Source organism: Haliotis cracherodii, unplaced genomic scaffold (assembly GCF_022045235.1).
Source record: "Haliotis cracherodii isolate W230 unplaced genomic scaffold, xgHalCrac1.p SCAF_8, whole genome shotgun sequence".
Classification (NCBI taxonomy): Eukaryota; Metazoa; Mollusca; class Gastropoda; order Lepetellida; family Haliotidae; genus Haliotis; species Haliotis cracherodii.
This window is the reverse complement of record NW_027266341.1, coordinates 50,825,036-50,850,435: the sequence shown is the minus strand read 5'-3', so window position 1 is coordinate 50,850,435 and position 25,400 is coordinate 50,825,036. Positions and strand designations below refer to the sequence as shown.

The 25,400-nt window shown below is 40.5% G+C and overlaps 2 protein-coding genes across 5 annotated transcripts in view; both read right to left on the bottom strand.

Annotated features, from left to right (window-relative positions):
• Window positions 1-3,581, bottom strand: part of LOC139449637 (tryptophan 2,3-dioxygenase-like) — a 45,042-nt gene extending 41,461 nt beyond the window's left edge. Inside the window, exon 1 of the mRNA XM_071231113.1 lies at window positions 3,534-3,581. The gene's annotated coding sequence lies outside the window, so the exon portion shown is untranslated. The remainder of the gene's footprint in view (window positions 1-3,533) is intronic.
• Window positions 3,582-15,978: 12,397 nt separating this feature from the next.
• Window positions 15,979-25,400, bottom strand: part of LOC139450056 (serine/threonine-protein kinase Nek1-like) — a 91,793-nt gene continuing 82,371 nt past the window's right edge. For all 4 annotated transcript variants that reach the window (XM_071231690.1, XM_071231692.1, XM_071231694.1 and 1 more), the window contains 5 exons: window positions 21,298-21,410; window positions 20,298-20,546; window positions 19,001-19,137; window positions 17,886-18,018; window positions 15,979-16,993 (listed from right to left, as the gene is read on the bottom strand). In XM_071231690.1, coding sequence (XP_071087791.1) covers window positions 16,983-16,993; window positions 17,886-18,018; window positions 19,001-19,137; window positions 20,298-20,546; window positions 21,298-21,410 — 643 coding nt within the window. In that variant the 3' untranslated portion in view covers window positions 15,979-16,982. The remainder of the gene's footprint in view (window positions 16,994-17,885; window positions 18,019-19,000; window positions 19,138-20,297; window positions 20,547-21,297; window positions 21,411-25,400) is intronic.

Below are 25,400 nucleotides of genomic sequence, written 5' to 3'. Positions count from 1 at the left end.
GATGACTTTGTAAGGCATAAACCTCAAGGTGTACTATTCTTGTCGAAATGTGATTTCGTTAATAAATAAACCTCTTCTTATCCGTGTCACTCATTCATTTAGTTTGATCGGCGAACCCATGTCGGATCCCTGTAGACATTTGTGTCTTCTAAAAATGGTCCCCAAGATCTTGCGATCGGTAGGCGCCCCCGCAAAGTTTGACACCCTTGCTCCGTAGAATCACCTAAACAAGTACACTGGATAACGTTCACACAGTCCCCTTACATGTACAACATTATTTGCAAACGTGTCAGCAAACCTGACAAGGAGAGGTTTATGAAACACTAAGAAAACTGTTCAGACGGCCGGATGCCATTTGATGCTATGTAGGTGAAGTCGATAGTGTTTCATGGTGAGTTTTCTTTGAAGCCAGAGTTTTTCAGCGATATCAAAGTGTGTCTTCTTTTTGGTGGAGTAAGTTTGATTTAACGCCGCTTTAAACACTATTTCACGGTGTTTGTTTGTTTTTCTGTTGTTGTTTAACGCCACACTCAGCAATATTTCAGCTATATGACGGCGATCTGTTAAATAATCGAGTCAATCCAGCGATTGATATCATGAACATCGATCTGCGCAATTGGGATTCGATGACATGCATCAAGCATAGTTGCCTCTTACCACAAGCATAGTCGCCTCTTACGACAAGCATAGTCGCCTCTTACGACAAGCATAGTCGCCTCTTACGACAAGCATAGTCGCCTCTTATGACAAGCATAGTTGCCTCTTACGACAAGCATAGTTGCCTCTTACCACAAGCATAGTCGCCTCTTACCACAAGCATAGTCGCCTCTTACGACAAGCATAGTCGCCTCTCACGACAAGCATAGTCGCCTCTTACCACAAGCATAGTTGCCTCTTACCACAAGCATAGTCGCCTCTTACGACAAGCATAGTCGCCTCTCACGACAAGCATAGTCGCCTCTTACCACAAGCATAGTCGCCTCTTACCACAAGCATAGTCGCCTCTTACGACAAGCATAGTCGCCTCTCACGACAAGCATAGTCGCCTCTTACCACAAGCATAGTCGCCTCTTACCACAAGCATAGTCGCCTCTTACCACAAGCATAGTCGCCTCTCACGACAAGCATAGTCGCCTCTTACCACAAGCATAGTCGCCTCTTACCACAAGCATAGTCGCCTCTCACGACAAGCATAGTCGCCTCTCACGACAAGCATAGTCGCCTCTTACCACAAGCATAGTCGCCTCTTACGACAAGCATAGTCGCCTCTCACGACAAGCATAGTCTCGTGTTACGCCTCTCATGGGGTTGCTGAAGACCTATAACCCGGATGTTCACAGGTCCTATCCCACGGTGAGTCAACTTTTTGCACTCAAGGAAGAAAGCCTGAAGCGATACAAATCGTTGACGTCTTGTGGATGGCCTTCTTCTTTATAGTATATGCCGTCTCTTCACATACTTCACATGCTCGGAGTCAGTATACTGTGTCTGAGTGGGGTATTGATGTTAAACTGCGGCATGGTATCTCAGTGAGCTAGCACTATAAATACTAGTACAAACAGCCTCACAAACACAAACACACACACGTACTTGCACGTCGCTATAATTTATAAGTGCAATAATCTTGAATCCCATTTCATCTCACCTCGCCTATACTTTTTACGAATCTGCCATCTTTGTAACATCACTGACACAATCTAACAGCGGGTAAGGCAGTATCTAGTGTACTCCCAGTGAAGTTGACAGTCGGATACTAATCTCGTCATTTCATCCTATAATAGTTGTCTCCATACCTGAGGGTGAAAAATCACGCCTAAAAAAATCAAGAGGACTTGGAGACTCCATATGCAAAACTACAAACGTAGTATCTTCACTAGAACTACTGTCATATTTGTTATGCGTATAAATGACGCCATAGATGTTCTCAAACCATCTCTCTTATCGTCTTTTCCGTTTCTGACGTCACTTCCGGTCATGTTTAACCGTCCGATTTTGATGTCACTCTCCTGTCTATGGCGTCACTTCCAGTGACTTCCGGTTATGACGACACTTCATAAGTGAGTCACTACCGGTTCTGGCGTAACTTCCGGTCACTTACAGACCATGACGTTTCTTCCGATTCTGGCACCACTTTCAGTCTTGACCTACCGTGACGTCATTTCCGGTTCATCTGTATCTGCGAAGCCTGTGCTGAATGGTTGGGAAGCTGCCTTTTGAGACGGCAGATGCGGACCAAGGGGGCAGTCACAGTTCCCGAGACCGTAGAATATTGCCATATTTCTAGGCAGTTTACGTGAAGGTTCTTTTCGGAAGCGTTCCAAAGACCTTAAACATTGACTGTCCATATGGACGCCTACCAGGTACCCATTCACTGCTGGTTGATCAGAAGCATATTACGAATAAGGTCGCTTGTCAAAGGTGTAACATGTGTTCAATGATGACCTTGTCATTACAGAACTAGGCCACGTGGCCGACCACAGCAAACGCCAGCGATAAAGCAGGTGATTTGCACAAATATCCATTGCGTGCTGGGGAAGTCGGGTAGCCTAGTGGTTAAAGCGTTCGCTCGTCACGCCGAAGACCCGGGTTCGATTCCCGACATGGGTACAATGTGTGAAGCCCATTTCTGGTGTCCCCCGCCGTGATATTGCTGGAATGTTGCTTAAAGTGGCGTAAAACCATACTCACTCACTCACCCATTGCGTGCTCAGTCCTTGACACGTGCTGAGGGCAAAGTGACTTGGTGTTAGGCGTACAGACAAATCTGAAGAAAATCCTCATCAAGTACTTATTTAGTGAAAGCAGGGGAAGACGGCCGTCAGTTTGTTTAAAGAGAGTCGGAAGCCTGGTTAAGAATTCAATTTAAGCAACTCGGCCACAAGACAGGGATCTGAGGTAATAAGGTCTGCGTTCTTATAGTGTGGGCACGGGTGGCCCAGTCGTCTGAGGTGCTGCAATTCGCTGTGCAGAGTTGCGTCCCTTAGGCACGCCAGAAACCTATGATTGTGGGTTCGAATCCCGGTTCGCCCGGCTTATGTTTCTAGGTTTGTCAGCACCATACCCGTGCTCGATCGTTTCACCGAAGTGGTAAACGTCTGAGACCTGCATCAGTTCTGGCTTGTCCCCCACATCAAGCTCACACACCGTGGTGTAACTGGAATACTGTTGAAAGCGACGTTAAGGCTTTAAAACAAATAATTTTCCTGATGCTGATTTCTGTGTAATAGACTGAGTGAGTATGGTTTTACGCCGCTTTGAGCAATATTCCAACAATATCACGGCGGGGGACACCCGAAATGGGCTTCACACATTGTACCCATGTCGGGAATCGAACCCGGGTCTTCGGCGTGACGAGCAAACACTTTAACCACTAAGCTACCCGACTGCCCCTCTGTGGAATAGAGCTGGCTAGACTTGTTTTTATTTAAATCTAGATTGGTTTTGTTTTCATAAAAAACAACAACATATTTACACGCAATCGTCATACAGCTGGAATATTGCTGAGTGCGGCGTTAAACAACAAACAAACATACCTTTAACATAGGGAGGTACGCTTCATGGAAACAACACAAAGTCCGAGGCTCTTTTTCGGCTAAACTACCCTAGCCGTTCATTCCGACCAACCAGCCTAATGATGAGGAGACAAGGGGGAATAACACCTTAGTCAGCAACATTGCAGCATGTCACGACGTCCTGTACAGTAATCTGATCAGGAATAAACAAAACAGCGGTCGGTGACATCCAGGTCAACGCATGAGCCTGGTAAATGATCCGCCGATTGCGAACGGCTACAATTAGCAGCATATGCAATATGCACATTGCAAGCACAAACGAAAAGAAAAACATCGTGCAGATATACTATTTAAAGTTGTATAAGGGCATGACCCCATTAGGTCGGAACTTGAAATCAGGACAAGAGTTGTTATTTGGATGTAATGGTCGCGGATGTGGAGGTACTGGTGAACTGCAGAAAGTGAGCTGAACTCCTGTTAGGGAACCCAATGCAGCAACCGCTGCCCTTCAAATACCGTTGCCAAGCAACCCATGTTGCTATGCAACTAGCGCTGCCGGGTTAGTGCTATTGACAAATTTTGGGCTGTAGAGTGGACACTATACCATCCGGAGTGAAGCAGAATGGATAAAATTGGTTCCTGCTGTAGACGGGCAACCCTACCCTCTATGATATATAATTTGGGACGTATCAAGATGCCAAATGTAACTTGTAAACCGCCCACCAGCACTCCGCCACCAGCATCGAGTTGCTTCCCCAACTCCCACGCTTCACCATTCGTGCTGATGTACATCCATGTGTTATCCTGTAGGGAAATATTTCCTCCAAGCATACTGCGGACATGGAGCTGCGAAAGTTTTTTACAAAGATGTCACGTCCGGCTGGTTATAAATGAACCTACCGTGAAGATCCGGGGTAGAATAGATCTTCAGCAGCCCAGGCTTGCCGTAATCACGACTATGTTTGTCGTAAAAGGCGACTAACGGGATCTTGTGGTGAGGTGCGCTGACATGGTTGAAGATTGGGTGGGACCCCCCTCCCCCCTACTTTTTATGCACATATACATTTACAATATGCATACAGATTTCACTAATTTACAAGCATAAAGAAATACAAAGTTCAATCATTAGGAACAAAACCTTATCGTCTAGCACAGTTTGCGCACTGACGTCACACAATAAAAGTTCTATTATATAATTAAGAGTTACAGCTTGACCTGTCCGTCCTTTGTAAAGGTGTTCGTCATTTTTAATTAAGGATTGCTGAATAACGCCCCAAGCGACAGGCCATCTGTCATGCAGATGTCAGCTTCGTTACAGATAGATAAGCATAAATATCAATCAGGTAAAGTCAATTTATTCATGTCCATTCAAATGAAATTGTGTAATAAGTATTGCTTAATATATTGTCCAATCAGAATGTAGTGCGTTCTTCAGTAAATGCATTCACTGTCATGTACAAAACTATATAATTGCACTGTGTTTAGAGAGAAGAGATACGTCCGGACAGGCACTGGACACACGTGACTCGACTCCGGACTCCCGTCACACTCTTGGTCGACGCCTACCAGTGTCTGCAATAAAGGCTCTAAATACCATAAGACTTATGTCCGATCCCATATGGTCAGGGGTGGGCACGGGTGGCCCAGTCGTCTAAGGCGCCTCGATTCGTTGTGCAGAGTTGCGTCCCTTGGGCACGCCAGAAACCTATGATTGTGGGTTCGAATCCCGGTTCGCCCCGATTATGTTTCTAGATTTGTCAGCACCATACCCGTGCTCGTGTGTCTCACCGAAGTGGTAAACGTGTAAGACCTGCATCACTTCGGGCTTTCTTCCCACATTAAGCTGACACACCGCGATATAACTGGAATGCTGTTAAAATCGGCGTTCAACACCAACTCACTCACTCACCCCATATGGTCAGTCGGCGACCTTGTTACGCCATTACTTCCTTAAATACACTTAGGATAAGTAGGTGGCATAAGTAACACTATGGATCAAAGAGCGTTGAAATACCAACCATGTACGGTACTCGGTGCAAATCCGGTTGTTGTTGTTTGTTTATTGTTTTACGCCGCACTCAGCAATATTCCAGCTATATGACGGCGGTCTGTATATAATCGAGTCTGGACCAGACAATCCAGTGCTTGACATCATGAGCATCAGTCAACGCAATTGGAATCGATGACATGCATCAACCAAGTCAGCGAGGCTGACCACCCGATCCCGTTAGTCGCCTTTTACGACAAGCATAGTAGCCTTTTACGGCAAGCATGGGTTGCTGAAGACCTGCTCTACCCCGGATCTTCACGGGTCCGGAAACTGACAGGTGTGCGATGAAATATTCCAGGTGAGTGATCGGAACCACGACGACAAGCCTGACACAAAGGTATTTAGTTTTCAGCACTAGAGGATGTTGACAAAGCTCCCTGCTAAATATAACTGCTCTTTACCCGGATTATAACCACATGATCAAAACTCAATGATGATGTCTGTGGCTTAAAAAGGGAATATCATTTGAAAAGTGCACTTTGCTTTTTCGTGTGTCATTACTGTAAGTTATATTCCTTATCGGCGGAATGGTTTATTTTCACTTTATAAGTATTAGCACGCACGCAGCAATCTTCGTCGCGATATGGGGGGCACGGGTGGCCCAGTCGTCTAAGGCGCCGCGATTCGCTGTGCAGAGTTGCGTCCCTTGGGCACGCCAGAAATCTATGATTGTGGGTTCGAATCCCAGTTCGCACCGATTATGTTTCTAGGTTTGTCAGCACCATACACGTGCTCGTGGGTTTCACCGAAGTGGTAAACGTCTGTGACCTGCATCACTTCGGGCTTTCCTCCCACATTAAGCTGACACGCCGTGATATAACTGGAATACTGTTAAAAGCGGCGTTAAACCAAACTCACTCACTCACTCGTCGCGATATGTGATTCTATTTCAAGTGGCGGGGACTATAGCAACCAATGCTTGTGTGCCAGGTGACCATATAGATGGATGGTTGGACACAGTTACTTCACTGGATTGTCCATTCAAAACCGGATTATTTGCAGATCGATCTTATATAGCTTGAATGATGCTGACATATTTCAAACAATAAACAAAATTTAGTATTCTTCTCCTGATTCTCCACTGGGCCTACACTGAGCAGCACTATAGACCCAAGACGCACGATTGTCCAGAAGTGTATCAGTTTCTTCTTCTACTTCTTCTCCTTCTTCTCCAGGAAGACATGACTGTATCTTAAATTATGAGAAGACATTCTCAGGTGCTTGAATCCTTTCAAGGATTCACATGAATAACAGAGTGAAAAGCATATACCTTCTGAAATATTTAAACGTTATTTACGAGATCTATGAGCTTGGTGGCATTCAAGAATCAACAAGAAATATACCTAGAAAATATATAGAAAGGTGACTCACAGCAAAACCAAACTCAGATAACATAAACAAAGCTAAATAACAACATTCTCAACTGATTGAATCCTTTCAAGGATCCCAAAGTTGTTTTGTGAACTACCTCTGCGAAACATGCTATTTCTATGTGGGTGACAAGGCAAGTCTATTGTTCATCCGAAAAGAAAACCATGGGGGCGTATGGTACAAGTCAAAATAGGGAACTGCATCTGACATCATTCTTGTCGCTGATGCGTCAAACTTGGAAATGTCCTCCACATGTCTGTTCTCACGCCTTGAGTGTAAACTTGATCAAACAACTTCTGGGCAAGAGTCGTATGGCGCTCTTTGAAATCGTGGTAGAAAGAGCATGCTCGATTGTATCTCAAAGGTTGTGAAATGTAGACATTAATGGGTGGAACTGCAGGAATATTGCTCGACATAAAGGGAAAGATGACCATTGTAAAGTTGAAGTCTCTCTTGTTGTACAGTCTTGTGGAGAGTGTTTTGTCACTCTGGATCTTTATGCATTGATCTAAATATGAAACAGATGAGGCGGTCACGCTGGTCTCCTTTATTTCGGTTAGCCTAGTTGATTAAGGGTTAGCTCGTCACGCCGAAGACTCGGGTTCGATTTTCGACATGGGTACAATGTGTGAAGCCCATTTCTGGTGTCCCCCGCCGTGATATTGCTGGAATATTGCTAAAAGCGGCGAATAACCATACTCACTCACTATTGAACAATATCAGATCATTGATTTACCTGACGCTTAATTTATACATCTCGGCCAAATTACCTTGTTTTGACTTTGCCAGCCCGAGCGGACATTTCGATTCATATGCATAATGAAACTTATTAGCAAGAAGGGGAGCACAATTTGTGCCCGTGGGATTGCCTACTTCTGTCTAAATGTCTTACATAGATGTCCAGCATTTCACATGTTTTCTCAGTAAACCACAGATGGCATTTGCTTTCATTTTTGATAATTGTCCTGCGCCTCTGAAGATAGATACCGTATTCGACGTAATAAGCGCCCCGCTCTAATAAGCGCCAACGGCGATATTTGCTAATATATTGGCTTGTGAACAATACCAATTAGCACCCCTTCCAATAGATCAATATGCACAACACTTATTTATTCGCGTATTATACACACTCGTGTGTTACATGCACTCTTAATTATGGACAATTAAATTCTGGAAAAATGTATATCTCGTATATAAACATTTCGGACTGTCAGCTGAAACCACGAAATTTATCTTTTAACTCTCTCATTTTCACCAAAATAATATTCTAATAAGAGTCCACCATTTTTAATTTTGAGAGCGCCCTGGGCGCTTATTACGTCGAATACGGTATGTATCTCTATCGTCGGTCACCACGTTTTTTAACAAAAAACCTATGGGTCAAGGGATGAAGATTTTCCTTAAGTTTGTCATGTTGGATAGTGATGTACATTTGCAAAATCAAATGTTTGGACAGAATTTGAACCTGTTTCTTTTCTAAGATTGTAAAAATTCAAGCAAATCCTTTGAGTTTTTGAGAATGCACATGGTGCTAATTCCACTGTCCCAAATACTTTCAAAGAAAGTTATTCCTTGATTGTATTAAGGATTATGGTTAATCGTTGAGACAGGGATTTGGTAGTACATTTGCTGGACCCAGCAATATCTCTCTCTTTGTACGGTACGGATTTTTAAAGAGCTTTGGTTGGTTGGTTTGTTGTTTAACGCCGCACTCAGCAATATTCCAGCTATATGGCGGCGGTCTGTAAATAATCGGGTCTGGACCAGACAATCCAGTGATTGATATCATGAGCATCGATCAACGCAATTAGGATCAACCAAGTCAGCGAGCCTGACCACCCGATCCCTTAGTCGCCTTTTACGACAAGCATAGATGTTTTAGAGTCAAGCTAAATGTTGATAGTACTGATACATGGTTTTGGCATATTTCTACTTAGTTAGCATACTGACCTTATATGTGGCATTATTTGAAATGTCATTTATACCAAGTTCTTTGATCAAACAAGTAATTTACTGATGCCGACATATAATGGTTATATTATTTTAGGCCTTGTCAGTCGGAACAACTTTAAACTTTTCATATAGGGCAGCCGAACTTTGGATGACAACTGGCAAGGACAGAAAGGATTTATTCCAATTCTGTTTCCTTTTTTCAGTTTGAGCATTCTATAAATTAACCCACTGACGAAATCCACTCTGAAAGACATTCAACACAGGTTCTCTTTTATTGGCCTATGCTTCCACAGCACCCATCATGATTGTAAAGTTGTGATCCTATTTTGTGGGAGGCTGTTCACGATATTTTGGTCATATAATGGTTATATTATTTTAGGCCTTGTCAGTCGGAACAACTTTAAACTTTTCATGTAGGGCAGCCGAACTTTGGATGACAACTGGCAAGGACAGAAAGGATTTATTCCAATTCTGTTTCCTTTTTTCAGTTTGAGCATTCTATAAATTCACCCACTGACGTAATTCACTCCGAAAGACATTCAACAGGTTCCTCTTCTCTTTTTGGCCTATTTATTGTCCTATGCTTCAACAACACCCATCATGATTGTAAAGTTGTGATCCTATTTTGCAGGAGGCTGTTCACGGTATTTGGGTCTATATTTGAATAACTCACGAAGGTCGTTATTGCCCACATTAAAGAAGTCACCTGTGATTATATGACCTTCTGGTCGGTAGCAGCATGCTGAGTCTTGGAGGTCACAAGTTGTGGAATGTACATCATGAGCTGCAAAGTCCACGTTCTGCAACACATTCCTATATGTGACCAACCTAGATTAGTGTTTTGTCGTTTGGACTACTGTAACAGGTATCTCTGGTGATCAACTGACGAGGCTCCGGAAAATTCAAAATACGACCGTAAGCATAGCTTCAGACTAAAATGTGATCGCTTATTAAACCCATTCTGCGATTTTTGCACAAGCAACAGGTTCGTGAACGTATGGACTTAAAAAACCTGTCTCTTATTAATCTGTCAGATATTTAAATCTGAGTGTTCCTGCATATCTTCAAGAACTGACTTCAAAAGAGTTCCTCAGAGACCAATCTGTTCAGTTGATGAACTTTCCCTTGATGCTCTGGTACATAAACTAAAAACATTTAGTTCAAAATCTTTTAGTTCATAAGGTGCATCTCTGTGGAATTCTTTTCCGCTCACCCCCACAACTGCTCTCTTTCTGCTTTAACTCTGAACCGAAAACAACGCTACTGACTTTCTGACTCTTCCTGTATGTGAGTAGAACATGTCATCTGCGGAATATAGCTCTCTATATATGGCTTTTTTAACATTATAATATGCATAGACAAGTATGAACGGCTTGATTTGTGAGTAACAGTAAAGACAAGATATTGTGTGTATGAGTGAGTGAGTGAGTTGGGTTTAACGCTGCTTTTAACAGTATTCCAGTTATATCGCGGTGTCAGCTTAATGTGGGAGGAAAGCCCGAAGTGATGCAGGTCTCAGACGTTTACCACTTCGTTGAAACCCACGAGCACGGGTATGGTGCTGACAAACCTAGAAACATAATCGTGGCGAACTGGGATTCGAACCTACAATCATAGGTTTCTGGCGTGCCCAAGGGACGCAACTCTGCACAGCGAATCGAGGCGCCTTAGACGACTGGGCCACCCGTGCCCCTGTGTATGACTTCTTTTATTCTATTATGATGTGATTATATTTATCTTTATATGTCGTGTATAGATCTTTATACCCATGTCATGGAAGAGTGAAGTAAGACAGCTCAGTACAGACTTATACTCGTCTAATAAGGATCATCTACCACCAAGTCAGACCGAAACTCAGCCATCCCAAAACCACATCAACTGCCATAATCACAATATCATGTGGGACAGTGTACAAAACCTATCAAACAATCTTCATGACTTTACCAAAACTAAAACTAGAAGAAACAGTCAAAATCCGACAAAAAAAAGTCCTTAATCAACTGAGATCAAGGATACCACATTCCATCTGCCTACAATAAATAATAATTGATAATTGATAAAACAATAGAACACTCCAACTATCATCTCTAATTAGTTGGCTTCTTTCTGTCATATCAATCTACCATTATCCTTTGTTGCTGATCGGGGCTAGAATAGGTCTTCAGCAACCCATGCTTGCCGTAAAAGGCGACTATGTTTGTCGTAAAAGGTGACTCACAGGATCGGGAGTCAGACTTGCTGACTTGGTTGATACATGTCATCGATGCCAATTGTGTGGATCGATGCTCATGATATTAACCACAGGATTGTCTGGTCCAGACACGATTATTTACAGACCTTCGTCATCTATCTGGAATATTGCTGAGTGGGGCGTTAAACAACAAACCAACCAACGTTGCATCATAACAGAATAAAGAAGTTATCGTTGATAATATGTCTTGTCTAACCATAGACAAGCATTTCAATAACTATTCTAAAATACTATTGAAAAATTATTGTCAGAGGTTTCAAATCACAATAAAATATGAAACAGGTATTTGACCATATGACCAGGAAGCTAATATTTATAGTAAGTACATGTACTTCTTTTTCAATCATAGTATGTCAGAGCTTGGAAATTAAATATTAAATGTGAATCAGAAAATACTGAGTTGCATTTCCTGTAAGTGTGACAAAGAATCTTGGGCATAAATACCAGCAGTCAGTCCCACACTATGTTTAGCAGTGTCAAATTGACATATAACACTGGAACAGCGTGTTCATCTCCTTCATATGTCAGGACATATGGAAATGCATATTTCTCACAGTAAAACCCATATACATTGTGTAGAAGCAAAACATTCAAGAATCCCTGGACAAATTAGTGTTGACACCAGATGGCGCTGAAATTTGTCAGCACATCTTACTTTTATGCCAATTCACCTATATCTAAAAGCAACAAACTAAACTTTGTCACACATAACATGAAACGTTAAAGCATTTCAATATTTATTTTGCACAATTTATATATAATTGACTCTTTGCTACAATACACAAATATGAAACGTTTATAAACAAATGTATTGTTTGGACAAATGACCCATAGAATACTACAGGTCTGTCATGACTCAATAATATATGGTGTACATTAACACAATGTTAACTGGACAGTGTGATGTCACAACTGGACGGACAGGGCTGGACATATGGAATGAAGACCTTGATTGGACATTGTGGTTGTATCACATTTTGTTTGGACGGTACTGAAGTCTTTCAATGAAGATTGATGGTGGCACAGGCCAGAATTGAAGCCAGAGACAGAAAAGAACATCACAACCAAAGACAGAGACCTTGTCCATATAATGAGTTCTCCACATCGTTTGCAGCTCCATACAATCCTTTGAACCTGTAGTGAGCTGCTTTATGTATATGTGACACAATAAAAGGCTTCTGTCATCATTTATGGACCAAAGCAGGAAGAATCAAAAACATAAAACGTTCTTGACAGCTGACATATTTGGGACATGATGGTCATATTGGGCTCATAATGACACAATGCAAATCACATTTGAGAACAGTGGTGTAAAGATATTAATCTTAGCAAATGAAACATCTCTATCCTATACAAGCGCCATCTTATACAAATGAACTGCTAAGAGCTGCATCCCTTTGGGCTTTCTTCATACAGTATCCTGACATGCAGTGATATAACTCAAATAGTGTTGAAAGCAGCATTCAAATCAACTCACTCATGTTTCAACACAGACCTTATAATTATATCACTGTATCATAGCAACACATTCTACAGTTCACATTGACAAATCTTCACACCACTATTGGACCGTATGTATTTACAATATTATGGAATATATATATATATCTGAAAACAATAACAAACCAACATTGATACACAACATATAATGTCAAGGGTATGCAAGTACCACACAGACTGTATTAATGGATGGCTCCGAGTACGTACAGAGATATACAAAAGTCAATGATGCACAGCTGCTAGGATGATGTGGAATCGGTACAATTTTCATATTTTCACCATTATGAAATAAATAAATAACAGTTTTGGTGGTGATGCACATTTTGGCATGTTACAAAATGCTTCAAAAATCAGATTCAACAAGGGCAAAAGTGAGTGTGGCTCACTAATACCCCCGACCCGTTTAGTGTGTCAGTAGTTTCAAATTGAATAATGGATAGGGTTAGGGTTTGAAAAATTCATAAAAAATGGAAAATTAACTGCACTCCTCCATATGACACAAATTAAATGTACTAAGTTTGAGATGAATCCACTGAATAGTTTAAGAGAAATCGCACTGACAAAGTTTTCGGATGGACAGACTGACGGACGGAACCTTGGTATAATTATATACGCCCGACCTAAAAGGTCGGGGGTATAACAAAAGTTTCAATACGTGTTCAACTTTCCAAAGTCAACTTTCCCTTTATGTAGTGTAATATTTCATCAGCTCCAGCTTTTGGTGTCTACTGAAACTCTTGTGGTACAATCGAGCATGGTTTTTCGACAAGGATTTCATAAGCCCCATACAACTCTTGCTTAAATGGTGTTTGATCAGGTTTACAACATACAAGGTCTCAGCAAAGCTCTCTGGTATATTTCAGGTACATTTCCAAAACTGACGTATCAGTGATCAACATTAAAATTCCCTGTTTTGATTTGTTCCTGTATTTTTTCAGGTGAACGTGAGACCTGCCTTTGCATGTGTTTGTGATGGGTGCCACCTGTGGAACAGGATATGCTCATCTTTTCACGAACACCTGATATCATCACTATTTGATATTGATTCTTAAACACATGCTTATGATGTAGTTGGAATCTTACAGTGGATTCTGCTTTTAGTAGAAATTTCTTATGATCATGGAAATGGATTGTGTTGCTTTTATTTATGTGCATAAGACTTAACAGATTTATGCCATGGTTTCTCAAATATATTTCTTGCAGACAGGCATAACTTATATTGCTTTGTATGAACATTTGGCCAATTTTCTTCCTTTTTCTTCAAAACGAGTTGGATGCTAATGCTTGTTACATATTAACCCTAAGAGTAAAAGCAATACCTACTGAAACATTTTCAGTGTTATTTATTATACCCATTCTGGAGTTAACTGGTATGCATGAATCAAACAAGAAATATATCTAGAAAACATATTGAAAGCAGACTCTGAGAAAACAAACAAAGATCATCAAGTCACAAACAACAAAAGCTAAACAACAGCATCATGGTCATAACAAAAACCACAATTGATGTGTACCACAAAATTAGATCATGTATACAGTGAAACACTGTTAGCTTAGGTTGTAAGTCCTCCAGGGCATCAAATATATCAAGGGTAGACAGAAACAAGAGGATCAACATTATTGACATCCTCTATTATCCAGGGTATAATGTTAGGATAAGTACCTTGGTCCCAATAACCAACATAGCTTTTTGAATTCACAAACTCCATGTCTGTTACCACTAAATTATTACCTCTTACGTGCTTCAAATCTACAACCAATCAAGACCCATAGTTCCTCATTCAAAATTGTGTCCTTGTCCAATCGAGCCCCTGATATATTTAATTCAATTAGAAGAATTTCATAGATGAACCTTAGCTTGAAAAGCCAAGCTGGTATTAACCATTGAAAAAAGATCCTACTTAAACAAAGGCATATTTGTTTCTGAAGTCAAGATGTTAAGACTTAATCTTGCCATATCATTATCATGCAAATGAGTGTACTTTAGTCTAAAGGGCTAATCCTGAAATGCATCTGTCTGTCAATGTTCTGCCAGACCTGTTAGTCTACAATGTTATATGATAGTCCCTGCCAGAGAATTTTGATCATCTGCCGAAAGTGATTTTACTGGACATAAAAGACAAAATAGGGATACAAATCATATGAATGGATTGCTGAAAACCAAAGACACCAGGTGTTCGCGAAAAGGGTACATGTAACGAGGGTGTCACTGTGTATCCGTCACAAAGCTTCCAGTATCATGACCAGGAATGATCACATCCACACAGCATCTTAACAATGTAACTTCACACACATTAATCATAATCCTGAACATAGAATATATTAAATCCACACTTCTAAAGAAACTTGTGACGTACAACTGCTGATGTATGTTCAGCTATAATCCCAGGAAGTAGATGTCTTCACAGGCTCAGCCTTCTCAGGTTCAAGTCATATATTATGACATCCACACACAAGAGACTCAGACACGCTTTGTTGGACATGTGACTGATGTAACACATGGGGTGCGTTGCAAAGCTCAAAGCCCTAACAGTGCGTTACCTTTCAGCCGCTTGAAAGCTAAACAATCGTTGGCCGAGGTGGCTTTGTTCTCAAACCAAAATGGTGGCTGAGTTTGACAGCAGAACAAGAAGTTCTTGACTGAATCAACGGGAAATGTGCAAAGGCAGCTACCATCCTCAGTCTGTTCCACATCTACAAAGTAGTCATAAATTTCATCAGCTCGTCATCGAGCCTCTTCTATTAACTTCCTCATTAGAGCAAGGCAACCAAGCGGTAGTTGTTATTTTGGAAGAGTGCGCAAGCGCTTCCAACTGTTGCAGACCCCGGGATGAACAATTAATTTGCTTTCTCCAATCGATTCGTGGCTTGCTTCGCGCACATGGTTTTGAAAGGAGAAAAATGATGCATGTCTTTGATATTTGATTGGCATATTTGAGTATCAAATAACCCACAAGTTACTGTCACCAATACAGCAATCATCAAGTTGTCACAGGATTACAGGTAGATATAAAAAGTCAATGTAAGAAAGAAACAATTTTACAGAAAAACAAGTTGTTAAACTATTTGACAATGTGAACAGTTTTGTAATAAGCAACTTTTTTATATATTGCAAGTGACAATACATGTTATACAACACTATCAGCAGGAATGAAGACTTGTGAATGAGTGAGTGAGTTTGATTTTACGCCGCTTTTAGCAATATTCCAGCAATATCACGGCAGGGGACACCAGAAATGGGTTTCACACATTGTACCCATGTCGGGAATCGAACCCGGGTCTTTGGCGTGACGAGCGAACGCTTTAACCACTAGGCTACTCGACCGCCCCGCTTGTGAATGAAGACTTGTGAATAGAAGCCACTTAGGTATCCACAATGCAGGAGGATGCAGCTCATAGACACAGATTTTATACAGCATACAATACATAATAGTGACAGATATGCAAATAAAAAACCTGAACCCCCCACCCCCTTACAAAAACACGACCTGTATTAGCAGTCAATATGAGTTTAAAGTAAAGTGACTTTACTGTATCTTTGTGAAACATAGGTGAAGAAAAATAATTCGTTCAATATTCTTTCAATTGAAGTCACACAGTTTACAGAACTACTATTGCAGGATGTGTTTGATACATGTATAGCAACAATTTGAAGCAAAATCACACAAAAGCTTGCTAAACTGTAACAATTTTCGATCCTCAGGAGGATCCTTATGATCTGTGACCAAATACCAATATAGTTTTTATGCGTATCCCATACCATTTGCCTGCAATATTTAACAACATTGAACAATATGGTTATACATATAATATGTAAATATGTTGACCTCCATAACGCTGCTATCAACGTATGTCTAAGTACCAAATAGATTCTGTTCAAAAGCATAATTTCACCATATTGAACTTAGGCATAATACTCTTTTCACTTGCAACAATGGAATTTTTTTAAATCCTTAATTAGAATTCATATCAGCCCAACTTCCGACATAGGAAGAGATTTTCATTCTCTTTTCACTTCCTACAATGGAATACTTCTTTAGAATTCATATATTCCTAATTTCCACCAATAGAAGAGATTTTTATACTCCTTCACTGGAATCAAGATGGATTGGAATTCTTGTGATTGTTTCCCAGAAGTAAGAAGGAATTTATCTCATTTCCGAAAATGGAAGAGATGTTTATTCTCCTTCCGGGAATCAAGATGGATTGGAATTCCTGTGATCACATTTTCCAGACAGCAGAAGAAATCTTTCTGCCTTGATATCACATGATACATGGGTGTTGTCGGGGATGTCGACAGCAACAGTTTCCATGATGACTCGTTCAACAAATAGGTGGGTGTCTTCTATGCATTATCTGTGGAAATGATAACAGACAATATAACCCATGACAGTTTGACATCTAAGATCGGGTAGAAAAGTCAAATCTTGTAAGCATAAAGAAGCGTGGATGTTCAACTGAGCGATCGTACTGCATACTCCTAAATTTACTAAATATCATGTAACAAATGTTATATTTGGTATAACACTTTCTTAGTCAAGTACCATGCTTGCCGTAAAAGGCGACTAACGGGTTCGGGTGGTCAGGCTCGCTGACTTGGTTGATGCATGTCATCGATCCCAATGGCGTGGATTGATGCTCATGATATTAATCACTGGATTGTCTGGTCCAGACTCGATTATTTACAGAACGCCGTCATAAAGCTGGAATATTGCTGAGTGTGGCCTTAAACAACAAACCAACCAACTAGTAAAGTACATATTCTAGAACTTATTTGGGTTGAGTCGCATCCGGGATTCAAAACCACACTGCCAGAGTGAGGTACCTAATAGTCAGAATACAAAGGCAGCGATCTAACCCACTCAGCCACCGAGGCTTCCACAAAAATGAATGTCTGACAACTGGATGGCATAAATCAATCCAAGATCAGTGAATACATTATAGATATGTAAATATGATCTTAATGTGAACCCATATTCTTATATAGGTTGAGAGAATGTTGTTGAATACCACAGATAGTAATGTTCCCACTGTATCATGGCAGCCTCTGAATCACTGAGTCTGGACCAGATGAACCAGTTGTTATTATGCCCAATGCAAAAAGTCATGAAATGGAATCAACCAAGTCATGCAGTAGTCAAGTGTTTGCCTGATCCAATGTTGTCACATCTGAAGACAAACGATTGTGTTGTGGAATCTATTCTTATCCAGGTTGATGAAGGGCTTTACTCTGAACACATGATCTTACCTTCAGTGTAAGCAGTGTCAGACAGAACTAGCTGGAATATTTTTGGGTAGAGGTGTTCCTGTTCTTTCCCCAGCATATCCATGGCCATCCTTGCTCCTTCCTCCATGTTGCCATCTTCATCCTCCTGCAGTGCCTACATGACACAGACACGTACTGGTCATTGTCAAGAAGTATAATACAGACACGTACTGGTCATTGTCAAGATGTATAATACAGACACGTACTGGTCATTGTCAAGAAGTATAATACAGACACGTACTGGTCATTGTCAAGATGTATAATACAGACACGTACTGGTCATTGTCAAGATGTATAATACAGACATACACTGGTCATTGTCAAGATGTATAATATAGAGACACACACTGGTCATTGTCAAGACATATAATACAGACACACACTGGTCATTGTCAAGACGTATAATACAGACACATATGGGTCATTGTCAAGACATATAATACAGACACACACCGGTCATTGTCAAGACGTATAATACACACACACACTGGTCATTGTCAAGAAGCATAACACAGACACACACTGGTCATTTTAAAGAAGTATTATACAGACATACTGGTCATTGTCAAGATGTATAATACGGACACATACTGGTCATTGTCAAGAAGCATAATACAGTCACTCTTGCCATTGTCAAGAAGCATGATACAGACACATACTAGTCATTGTCAAGAAGCACACACTGGTCATTGTCAATACGTACCATACAGACACACACTGGTGATTGTCAAGAAGCATAATACAGAAACACACGGGTCATAGTCAAGAAACATAACAGACACACACTGGTGACTGTCAAGAAGCATAATACAGACACATATTGGTCAGTTTCAAGAAGGATAATACAGACACACCTGTCAAAGTCAAGAAGCATAATACAGACACATAACGGTCATTGTCATGGAGATTAATCTAGCCACATTCTGGTCATTGTCAAGAAGCATAATACGGACCCATACCTGTCACTAACAAGTTGTATAACACACAAACATATTGGTCATTATCAAAGAGCTTAATACAGACACACACCTGTTTTTGACAAGAAGCATACTACATACACACACTGGTCAATGTCAGTGCCTCCAGTGAGGTTATACCTGAACAGCCTTGTAGACCTCAATGAGCTTGTCTCCAAGAGCTGCCTCCAGCTCAGCTCGCTGCTGCTCCAGACGACTGAACAGGTCATCATCGTCATCATCATCATCCCCGAACTGCGTCTCTCCATCACTGTCATCTGGTGATAACAAGGTTTCAACATATGTAGTCATGGCAACTTGTTACACATTATAATATATATAACATTTCATTTCACAAGCTCTTGATGCTGATGAAAATGAAGCTTAAACACATTTGTGGAAGAGCGGAAGGTTGGGGTTCGATCCCCAGCCGCGTCACACCGAAAGATGCTAAAAGATGGTACATGTTGTTACCCTGCCTGGCACTCAGCATTGAGAGGCAAGAACAAGGACTGGTCTTCTCGGAGTTAGTACACTCTATCTAAGTGGGGTATTCATGCTAAACTGCAGCATGGTGTCTTTGTGGGCACTAGCACTATTTGTCCCGACTAGTACAAGCAGCCACACATGTACATGCACATCGCCATAGAAGTGCAATAATCTTGAACACGACATTTAACCCCATTTCACCTCACATCTAACACAGAATCCCCACAGGGCCATAGTATAGGAAGAAAAACAGACTGGGTGTTACTTATTTCCTGGTTTGTTTGCATTCAGTCCACAAAAGTTGTGTTTACAGTTGTTTATGATGGAATCGTGTTTAATCAAGACAAACGAGGGATTGATGAGAACATCAATCATCATTGTTGTGGTACACTGACATACAATCAACAATATCCAGGCCACCAAATCCATTAAGTTGCCTCACATGACAAGAATAGGCTCCTGGTGGCCAAGTCCAACCCAGATTCACCTATGGGTGTGTTCCTGTGTATGAACTGATATTATTGCTGTGCCTCAATACTGATTAGGGGGCCATGGGTGGCCCAGTCGTCTAAGGCGCTGCGATTCAGTGTTCAGGGTTGCGTCCCTTGGGCACGCCAAAAAACAGTGATTGTTGGTTCGAATCATGGTTTGCCCTGATTATGTTTCTAGGTGTGTCAGAACCATACCTGTGCTCGTGGGTTTCACTGGAGTAGTAAACGTTTGAGACCTGCAACATTTAGGGCTTTCCTCCCACATTAAGCTGACACGCCGTGATACAACTAGAATATTGTTCAAAGCGGCGTTAAACCCAACTCACTCACTCTGTACTGATAATGAGAAAGTAAATATACCGGTGTGAAGAATATTAATTATTATACATTTTACATTCATATCATAAAATATTTGATGAAAACAATAGGCATAAGTCAACGCCAGTACTATTTCCTACCAAAGAGATCTGATGTGGAGATTCTGTCATCATCATCATCACCATCAATAAGTCGTTTCAATTCTTCATCATTGTCATCATCATTGTCATCATCATTGTCATCATCATATTTATTTTCCTCCTCCACTTCTTCTTGCTCTCCCTCCGCTCCCTTCCCATCTTCATCTCCTCCCTGACTGTCCTCCCCATCAGGTTGTTCTCCAGCATCTTCAGTGGACAGACTGAACTGGATCTTATTGGAGCCCCCACCTGGAAGCACATCACAACACACATGAAACCAAAAAACTGTACAAGAAACATTATTTGTCCACCCTGAAATTACACTTTAAGAACAGCCTACAACAAACTGTATACTTACTTATTGCCGGAATATTGCTAAAAGCGGCATAACACCATACTCACTCACTTTATTGAACCTTAACATAATGACCAACTACTGAGGCATTCATTGACATACAAGCATATGTTGACTGTTATCTTCATGATGATAATGAGTGTTTGTGAAGGGGGGGTATTGACTAACAAGCATATGTGTCCAGGTATTGGCTCAAATGTCGCTTGTTTGCAATGGGTGAATACATACAAGAACACTCAACATTTTGAATTTGGGATCACATCCTCATTATATTGATATTCTCCACTAAACATTGTGGTTGATTTGTTTGTTTGTTTGTTTGTTTGATGTTTTACGCCACACTCATTAATATTCCAGCTATATGAAGGTGGTGTGTAAATAATCAAGTCTGGACCAGACAATTCAGTGATTGACTTCATGAGCATCAATCCACACAATTGGGATACGATGACAGGCATCAACCAAGTCAGCGAGTCTGACCACCCGATAAGCGACAAGCCTAGTTGCTTCTTTAAATAAGCATGGGTTGCTGAAGACCTAGACGGATCTTCACAGGTCAATGGCAGTTGATGACAATGCTAGATAAACTGCAATAAATCGAACATGTACAAATTCACGTCAAGAAACTGTCCCCGAATGCCTTACTGTCATCATCAATAAGGAGGCTCTGCATCGTAGCTCGGACACTCATAAGGTCATCATCATCATAGTCATCATCATCTTCCTCCTCAACACTGTCTTCAGTCTCCTTTGAGTTCCTAAAATCAGAATTGAAAGAACATAGTCAACAGTATTTTAGTACTAAAATGGCGTGTCAGCCTAATTGTCAGGAAAACCCTAACTGATTCAGTTCTTAGATGAGTACTGGGTACATCCTTTTTAAGGGTTTTGTTATATGTTATCATCATAAGGACTAGTGGGCTAAAACTGTTAGTTTCTAGCGCCTGCAAAGTGTCAACTTATAGACCTTGTACTTTCACAGACGTTGATAGTGCAGTATCACTTGAAAATGTGTTCAAATATCATAGCAGGAAAAATCAAAATATGCTAAAAAACATGTCATATGTAATTCTCAAAGACACTTGTTGTGTATCAAATTTAATATACATAGAGATATGGCTGCATAATGGCCAAAAATGACATTTTCAAAATGGCCACCGTGGCAGACATGTTTGAATTTGTACTGAAATTCCATGAGGACTATTTACAGAGGCCATAGCTGGGATCATTCCCACTAAGTGTCAGCTCCAAAGGGCTTGTAGTTTCAGAGGTAAGGTGAGGTGAAATGGGGTTTAACATCGCGTCCAAGATTTTTGCACTTATATAGCGACGTGCATGTACGTGTGTGTGTGTTTGTGTGGCTGTTTGTACTAGTCCGGACTGATGCTGATTTATAGTGCTAGCTCACTGAGATACCATGCCTCAGTTTAACATGAATACCCCCTCAGACACAGTATACTGACTCCGAGCCGACTAGTCCCTTAGTCCCTTAATGCCGAGCACCAGACAGGGTAACAACAAGTACCATCTTTAAAAGTCTTTTGGTATGACACAGCCGGGGATTGAACCCCGGACCTTCCGCTCTCTGGGTGGACGCTCTACCACTAGACCACAGAGACGGTCTGTAGTTTCAGAGCAGATGTGGGAAATATAAAAGGATGACAGACAGCATGCCACGACATCAGCTTATTTGCCTTTCAGGCAGGTGAGCTAGAATGGTTTTGAATGAATGTGAACACATACACATATTAACTGACCAAACAAAACTTACGCAGGACTTTATATTCCTTGGTTTAAGGACTTACTTGTGAACAATTTTGCTCTGCTGGTGGGAAGAAAAGAGAAATAAAAAGATTCTTCCGACTAATTTTGGTGTTCTTCAAAAGGTTTATAACTAAAATGTGTTCTTTCTCATAAAATAACACTATTGAACTTGTATCAGCAGTATGGATGATAGATTTTATTGTGAAAGTTGGAGTACCCATAATGAACAATCAGTAGCTTAATGTAACAAATGTTATATTTGGGATACACTTTCTTAGTAAAGTACAGTTTCTAGTACTTGTTTTGGCTTGAGTCCCACCCGGGATTCGAACTCACACTGCCATAGTGAGGCACCTAATCGCCAGCACACATAGTCTGCAATCTAACCCACTCAGCCACCTAGGCTTCCACCAAAATGAAAGTCCAACAACTGGTAGTCTAGATCACGTACTTTGTGTACCCCTCCGACAAGTGTAAATTGGCATGGCCGAAAGCTATGAACACACTATTCCATTCAGAAAGTGGTCAAATGTAACAAATGTTATATTTGGGATAACATTTTCTTAGTAAAATAAAGATTCTAGTATTTTTTGGGTCCAACCCCAGGATTCGAACCCACACGGCTAGAGTAAGGCACCTAATCGCCAGCACACAACGATCAATGATCAGAGATCTAACCCACTCAGCCACCGAAGTTTTATCCCAAATGTAACCAAATAGCAAAAGGCACCAGTTATGCTGACGAACAATGCATATACCAAGTTTCATTAAAATATGTTTTCAAGTAATGGCCCGGAAACTAAATCTATGCTCATTTGAGTCAAAATTGTTTCTATAAAAACATTAAAAAAAAAAAAAAATTAAATATTTCACAATAGCAAATTAAGATTTTGAGCAATTAAGCAGATGGACTTTTCATTTTCATTTTCCACTTAGAATTACTTTAGGGTTATCAAATCTGAAAACATGACACGTCAACGACGGATAATAACCAGTCTCAATTATCCGACGAAACAGATTTCATTTAGCGTAAAAAGGCAAAAGAGAAGTGAAAATTAAAAAGGCAAAAGAGAAGTGAAAATTATATTCATGGATCACTGAAAATCAGTAATGACACAAGGGTTTAGTGAAAAGGTAAGCATTGTCCAGCCCTACCAGTAACACCCGCAACTCACACAATCTGCAGAAAAAAAGTATGTAGCCGGACACTGATAAGTCAGTTAATAAACTAAATTTGCCTTACATCAAATACATAGAGCCCACGTATTGACATAGTGTGTGGGTCATCCAGAGCGCTGGATCAGAGAGAACCGGCTGTAAACATAAGCTATTGTAGTCGAAGCATTAAAGGACAAGCTCCTGGATATCGATCCTCATGTCTAAGTGAAGAGCATGAATCAGTGTTGATGGTCAGTAGCCATACATTAGGATCCTGGCGCACCTGTCTGCCTGCAAATGTTTTACTATGCGCAGATGGTAAGTCAGCTTTTCTTATGTTTTAATCACCCTTATACTCATCTTTTATTACTTGGTTCATGAATTTCACAAACGTAAAAAAAATAATCCTTTTTTGTTTCTTCTCAAGTCTTGTAACAAATGTCTGTCATCCGAAACTCCAAATTATTGATATCCTCATTCAAAACTAGGTTACCTACTGTTCATTGAATAGGTCCAATGATACTGTTAGTCTTTCACCTACACAGACCTTTTAAGAGATCAATTTCATTTATTTTAATATTTAAGGTTAATTAAATTAAAATGACATGGAACATTTTCTATAGAAAGTTTACTTTTCAAAAAGTTTCCAAAGGAGTCTATTAATTTGTTTAGGGGTCAACTGAAATTCTTGGAAGCTGTTGTCAAAAGAAGCAACAATACAAATAAACAGCTTTTTTCTTGTTGTTTTTTTCTATCTTAAAACAGAGAGAAAGAGTACCAGGTGGAGGTGTATCGACAGACTGAACTATCCCAGTATTGTGATTGTCTGTGGTCTGATAACAGCAATTATAAGTTAAAATATGGATAGTTGACACAGATGCTATGATGGACTATCGATAGTTGACATCGATGCCATGATGGACTATTGATAGTTGACACCGATGCCATGATGGCTTATTGACGGTTGACATCGATGCCATGATAAACTATCGATAGTTGACATTGATGCCATGATGGACTATAGATAGTTGACATCGATGCCATGATAAACTATCGATAGTTGACATTAATGCCATGATGGACTATCGATAGTTGACATTGATGCCATGAAAGACAATTGATAGTTGACATAAATGCCATGATGGACTATTGATAGTTGACATTGTTGCCATGTTGGATTCTCGATAGTTAACATTGTTGCCATGATGGACTATCGATAGTTGCCATTGTTGCCATGATGGACTATTGATAGTTGACATTGTTGCCATGATGGACTTAGATAGTTGACACTGTTGCCATGATGGACAATCGATAGTTGACACAGATGCCATGATGGACTATCGATAGTTGACGTTGTTGCCATGTTGGATTATTGATAGTTGACATTTTTGCCATGATAGACTTAGATAGTTGACATTGTTGCCATGATAGACCATCGATAGTTGACAATGTTGCCATGATGGACTATAGATAGTTGACAATGTTGCCATGATGGACAATCGATAGTTGACATTGTTGCCATGATGGACTATCAATAGTTGACATTGTTGCCATGTTGGACTATCGATAGTTGACGTTGTTGCCATGTTGGATTATTGATAGTTGACATTTTTGCCATGATTGACTTAGATAGTTCCCATTGTTGCCATGATTGACTATCGATAGTTGACAATGTTGCCATGATGGATTATCGATAGTTGACAATGTTGCCATGATGGACTATTGATAGTTGACAATGTTGCCATGATGGACTATCGATAGTTTTTGATAGCCATAAAACAATGAAAGCATTTGTGTCAATCTGGCCTCTGACTCGTGGTTTGAAA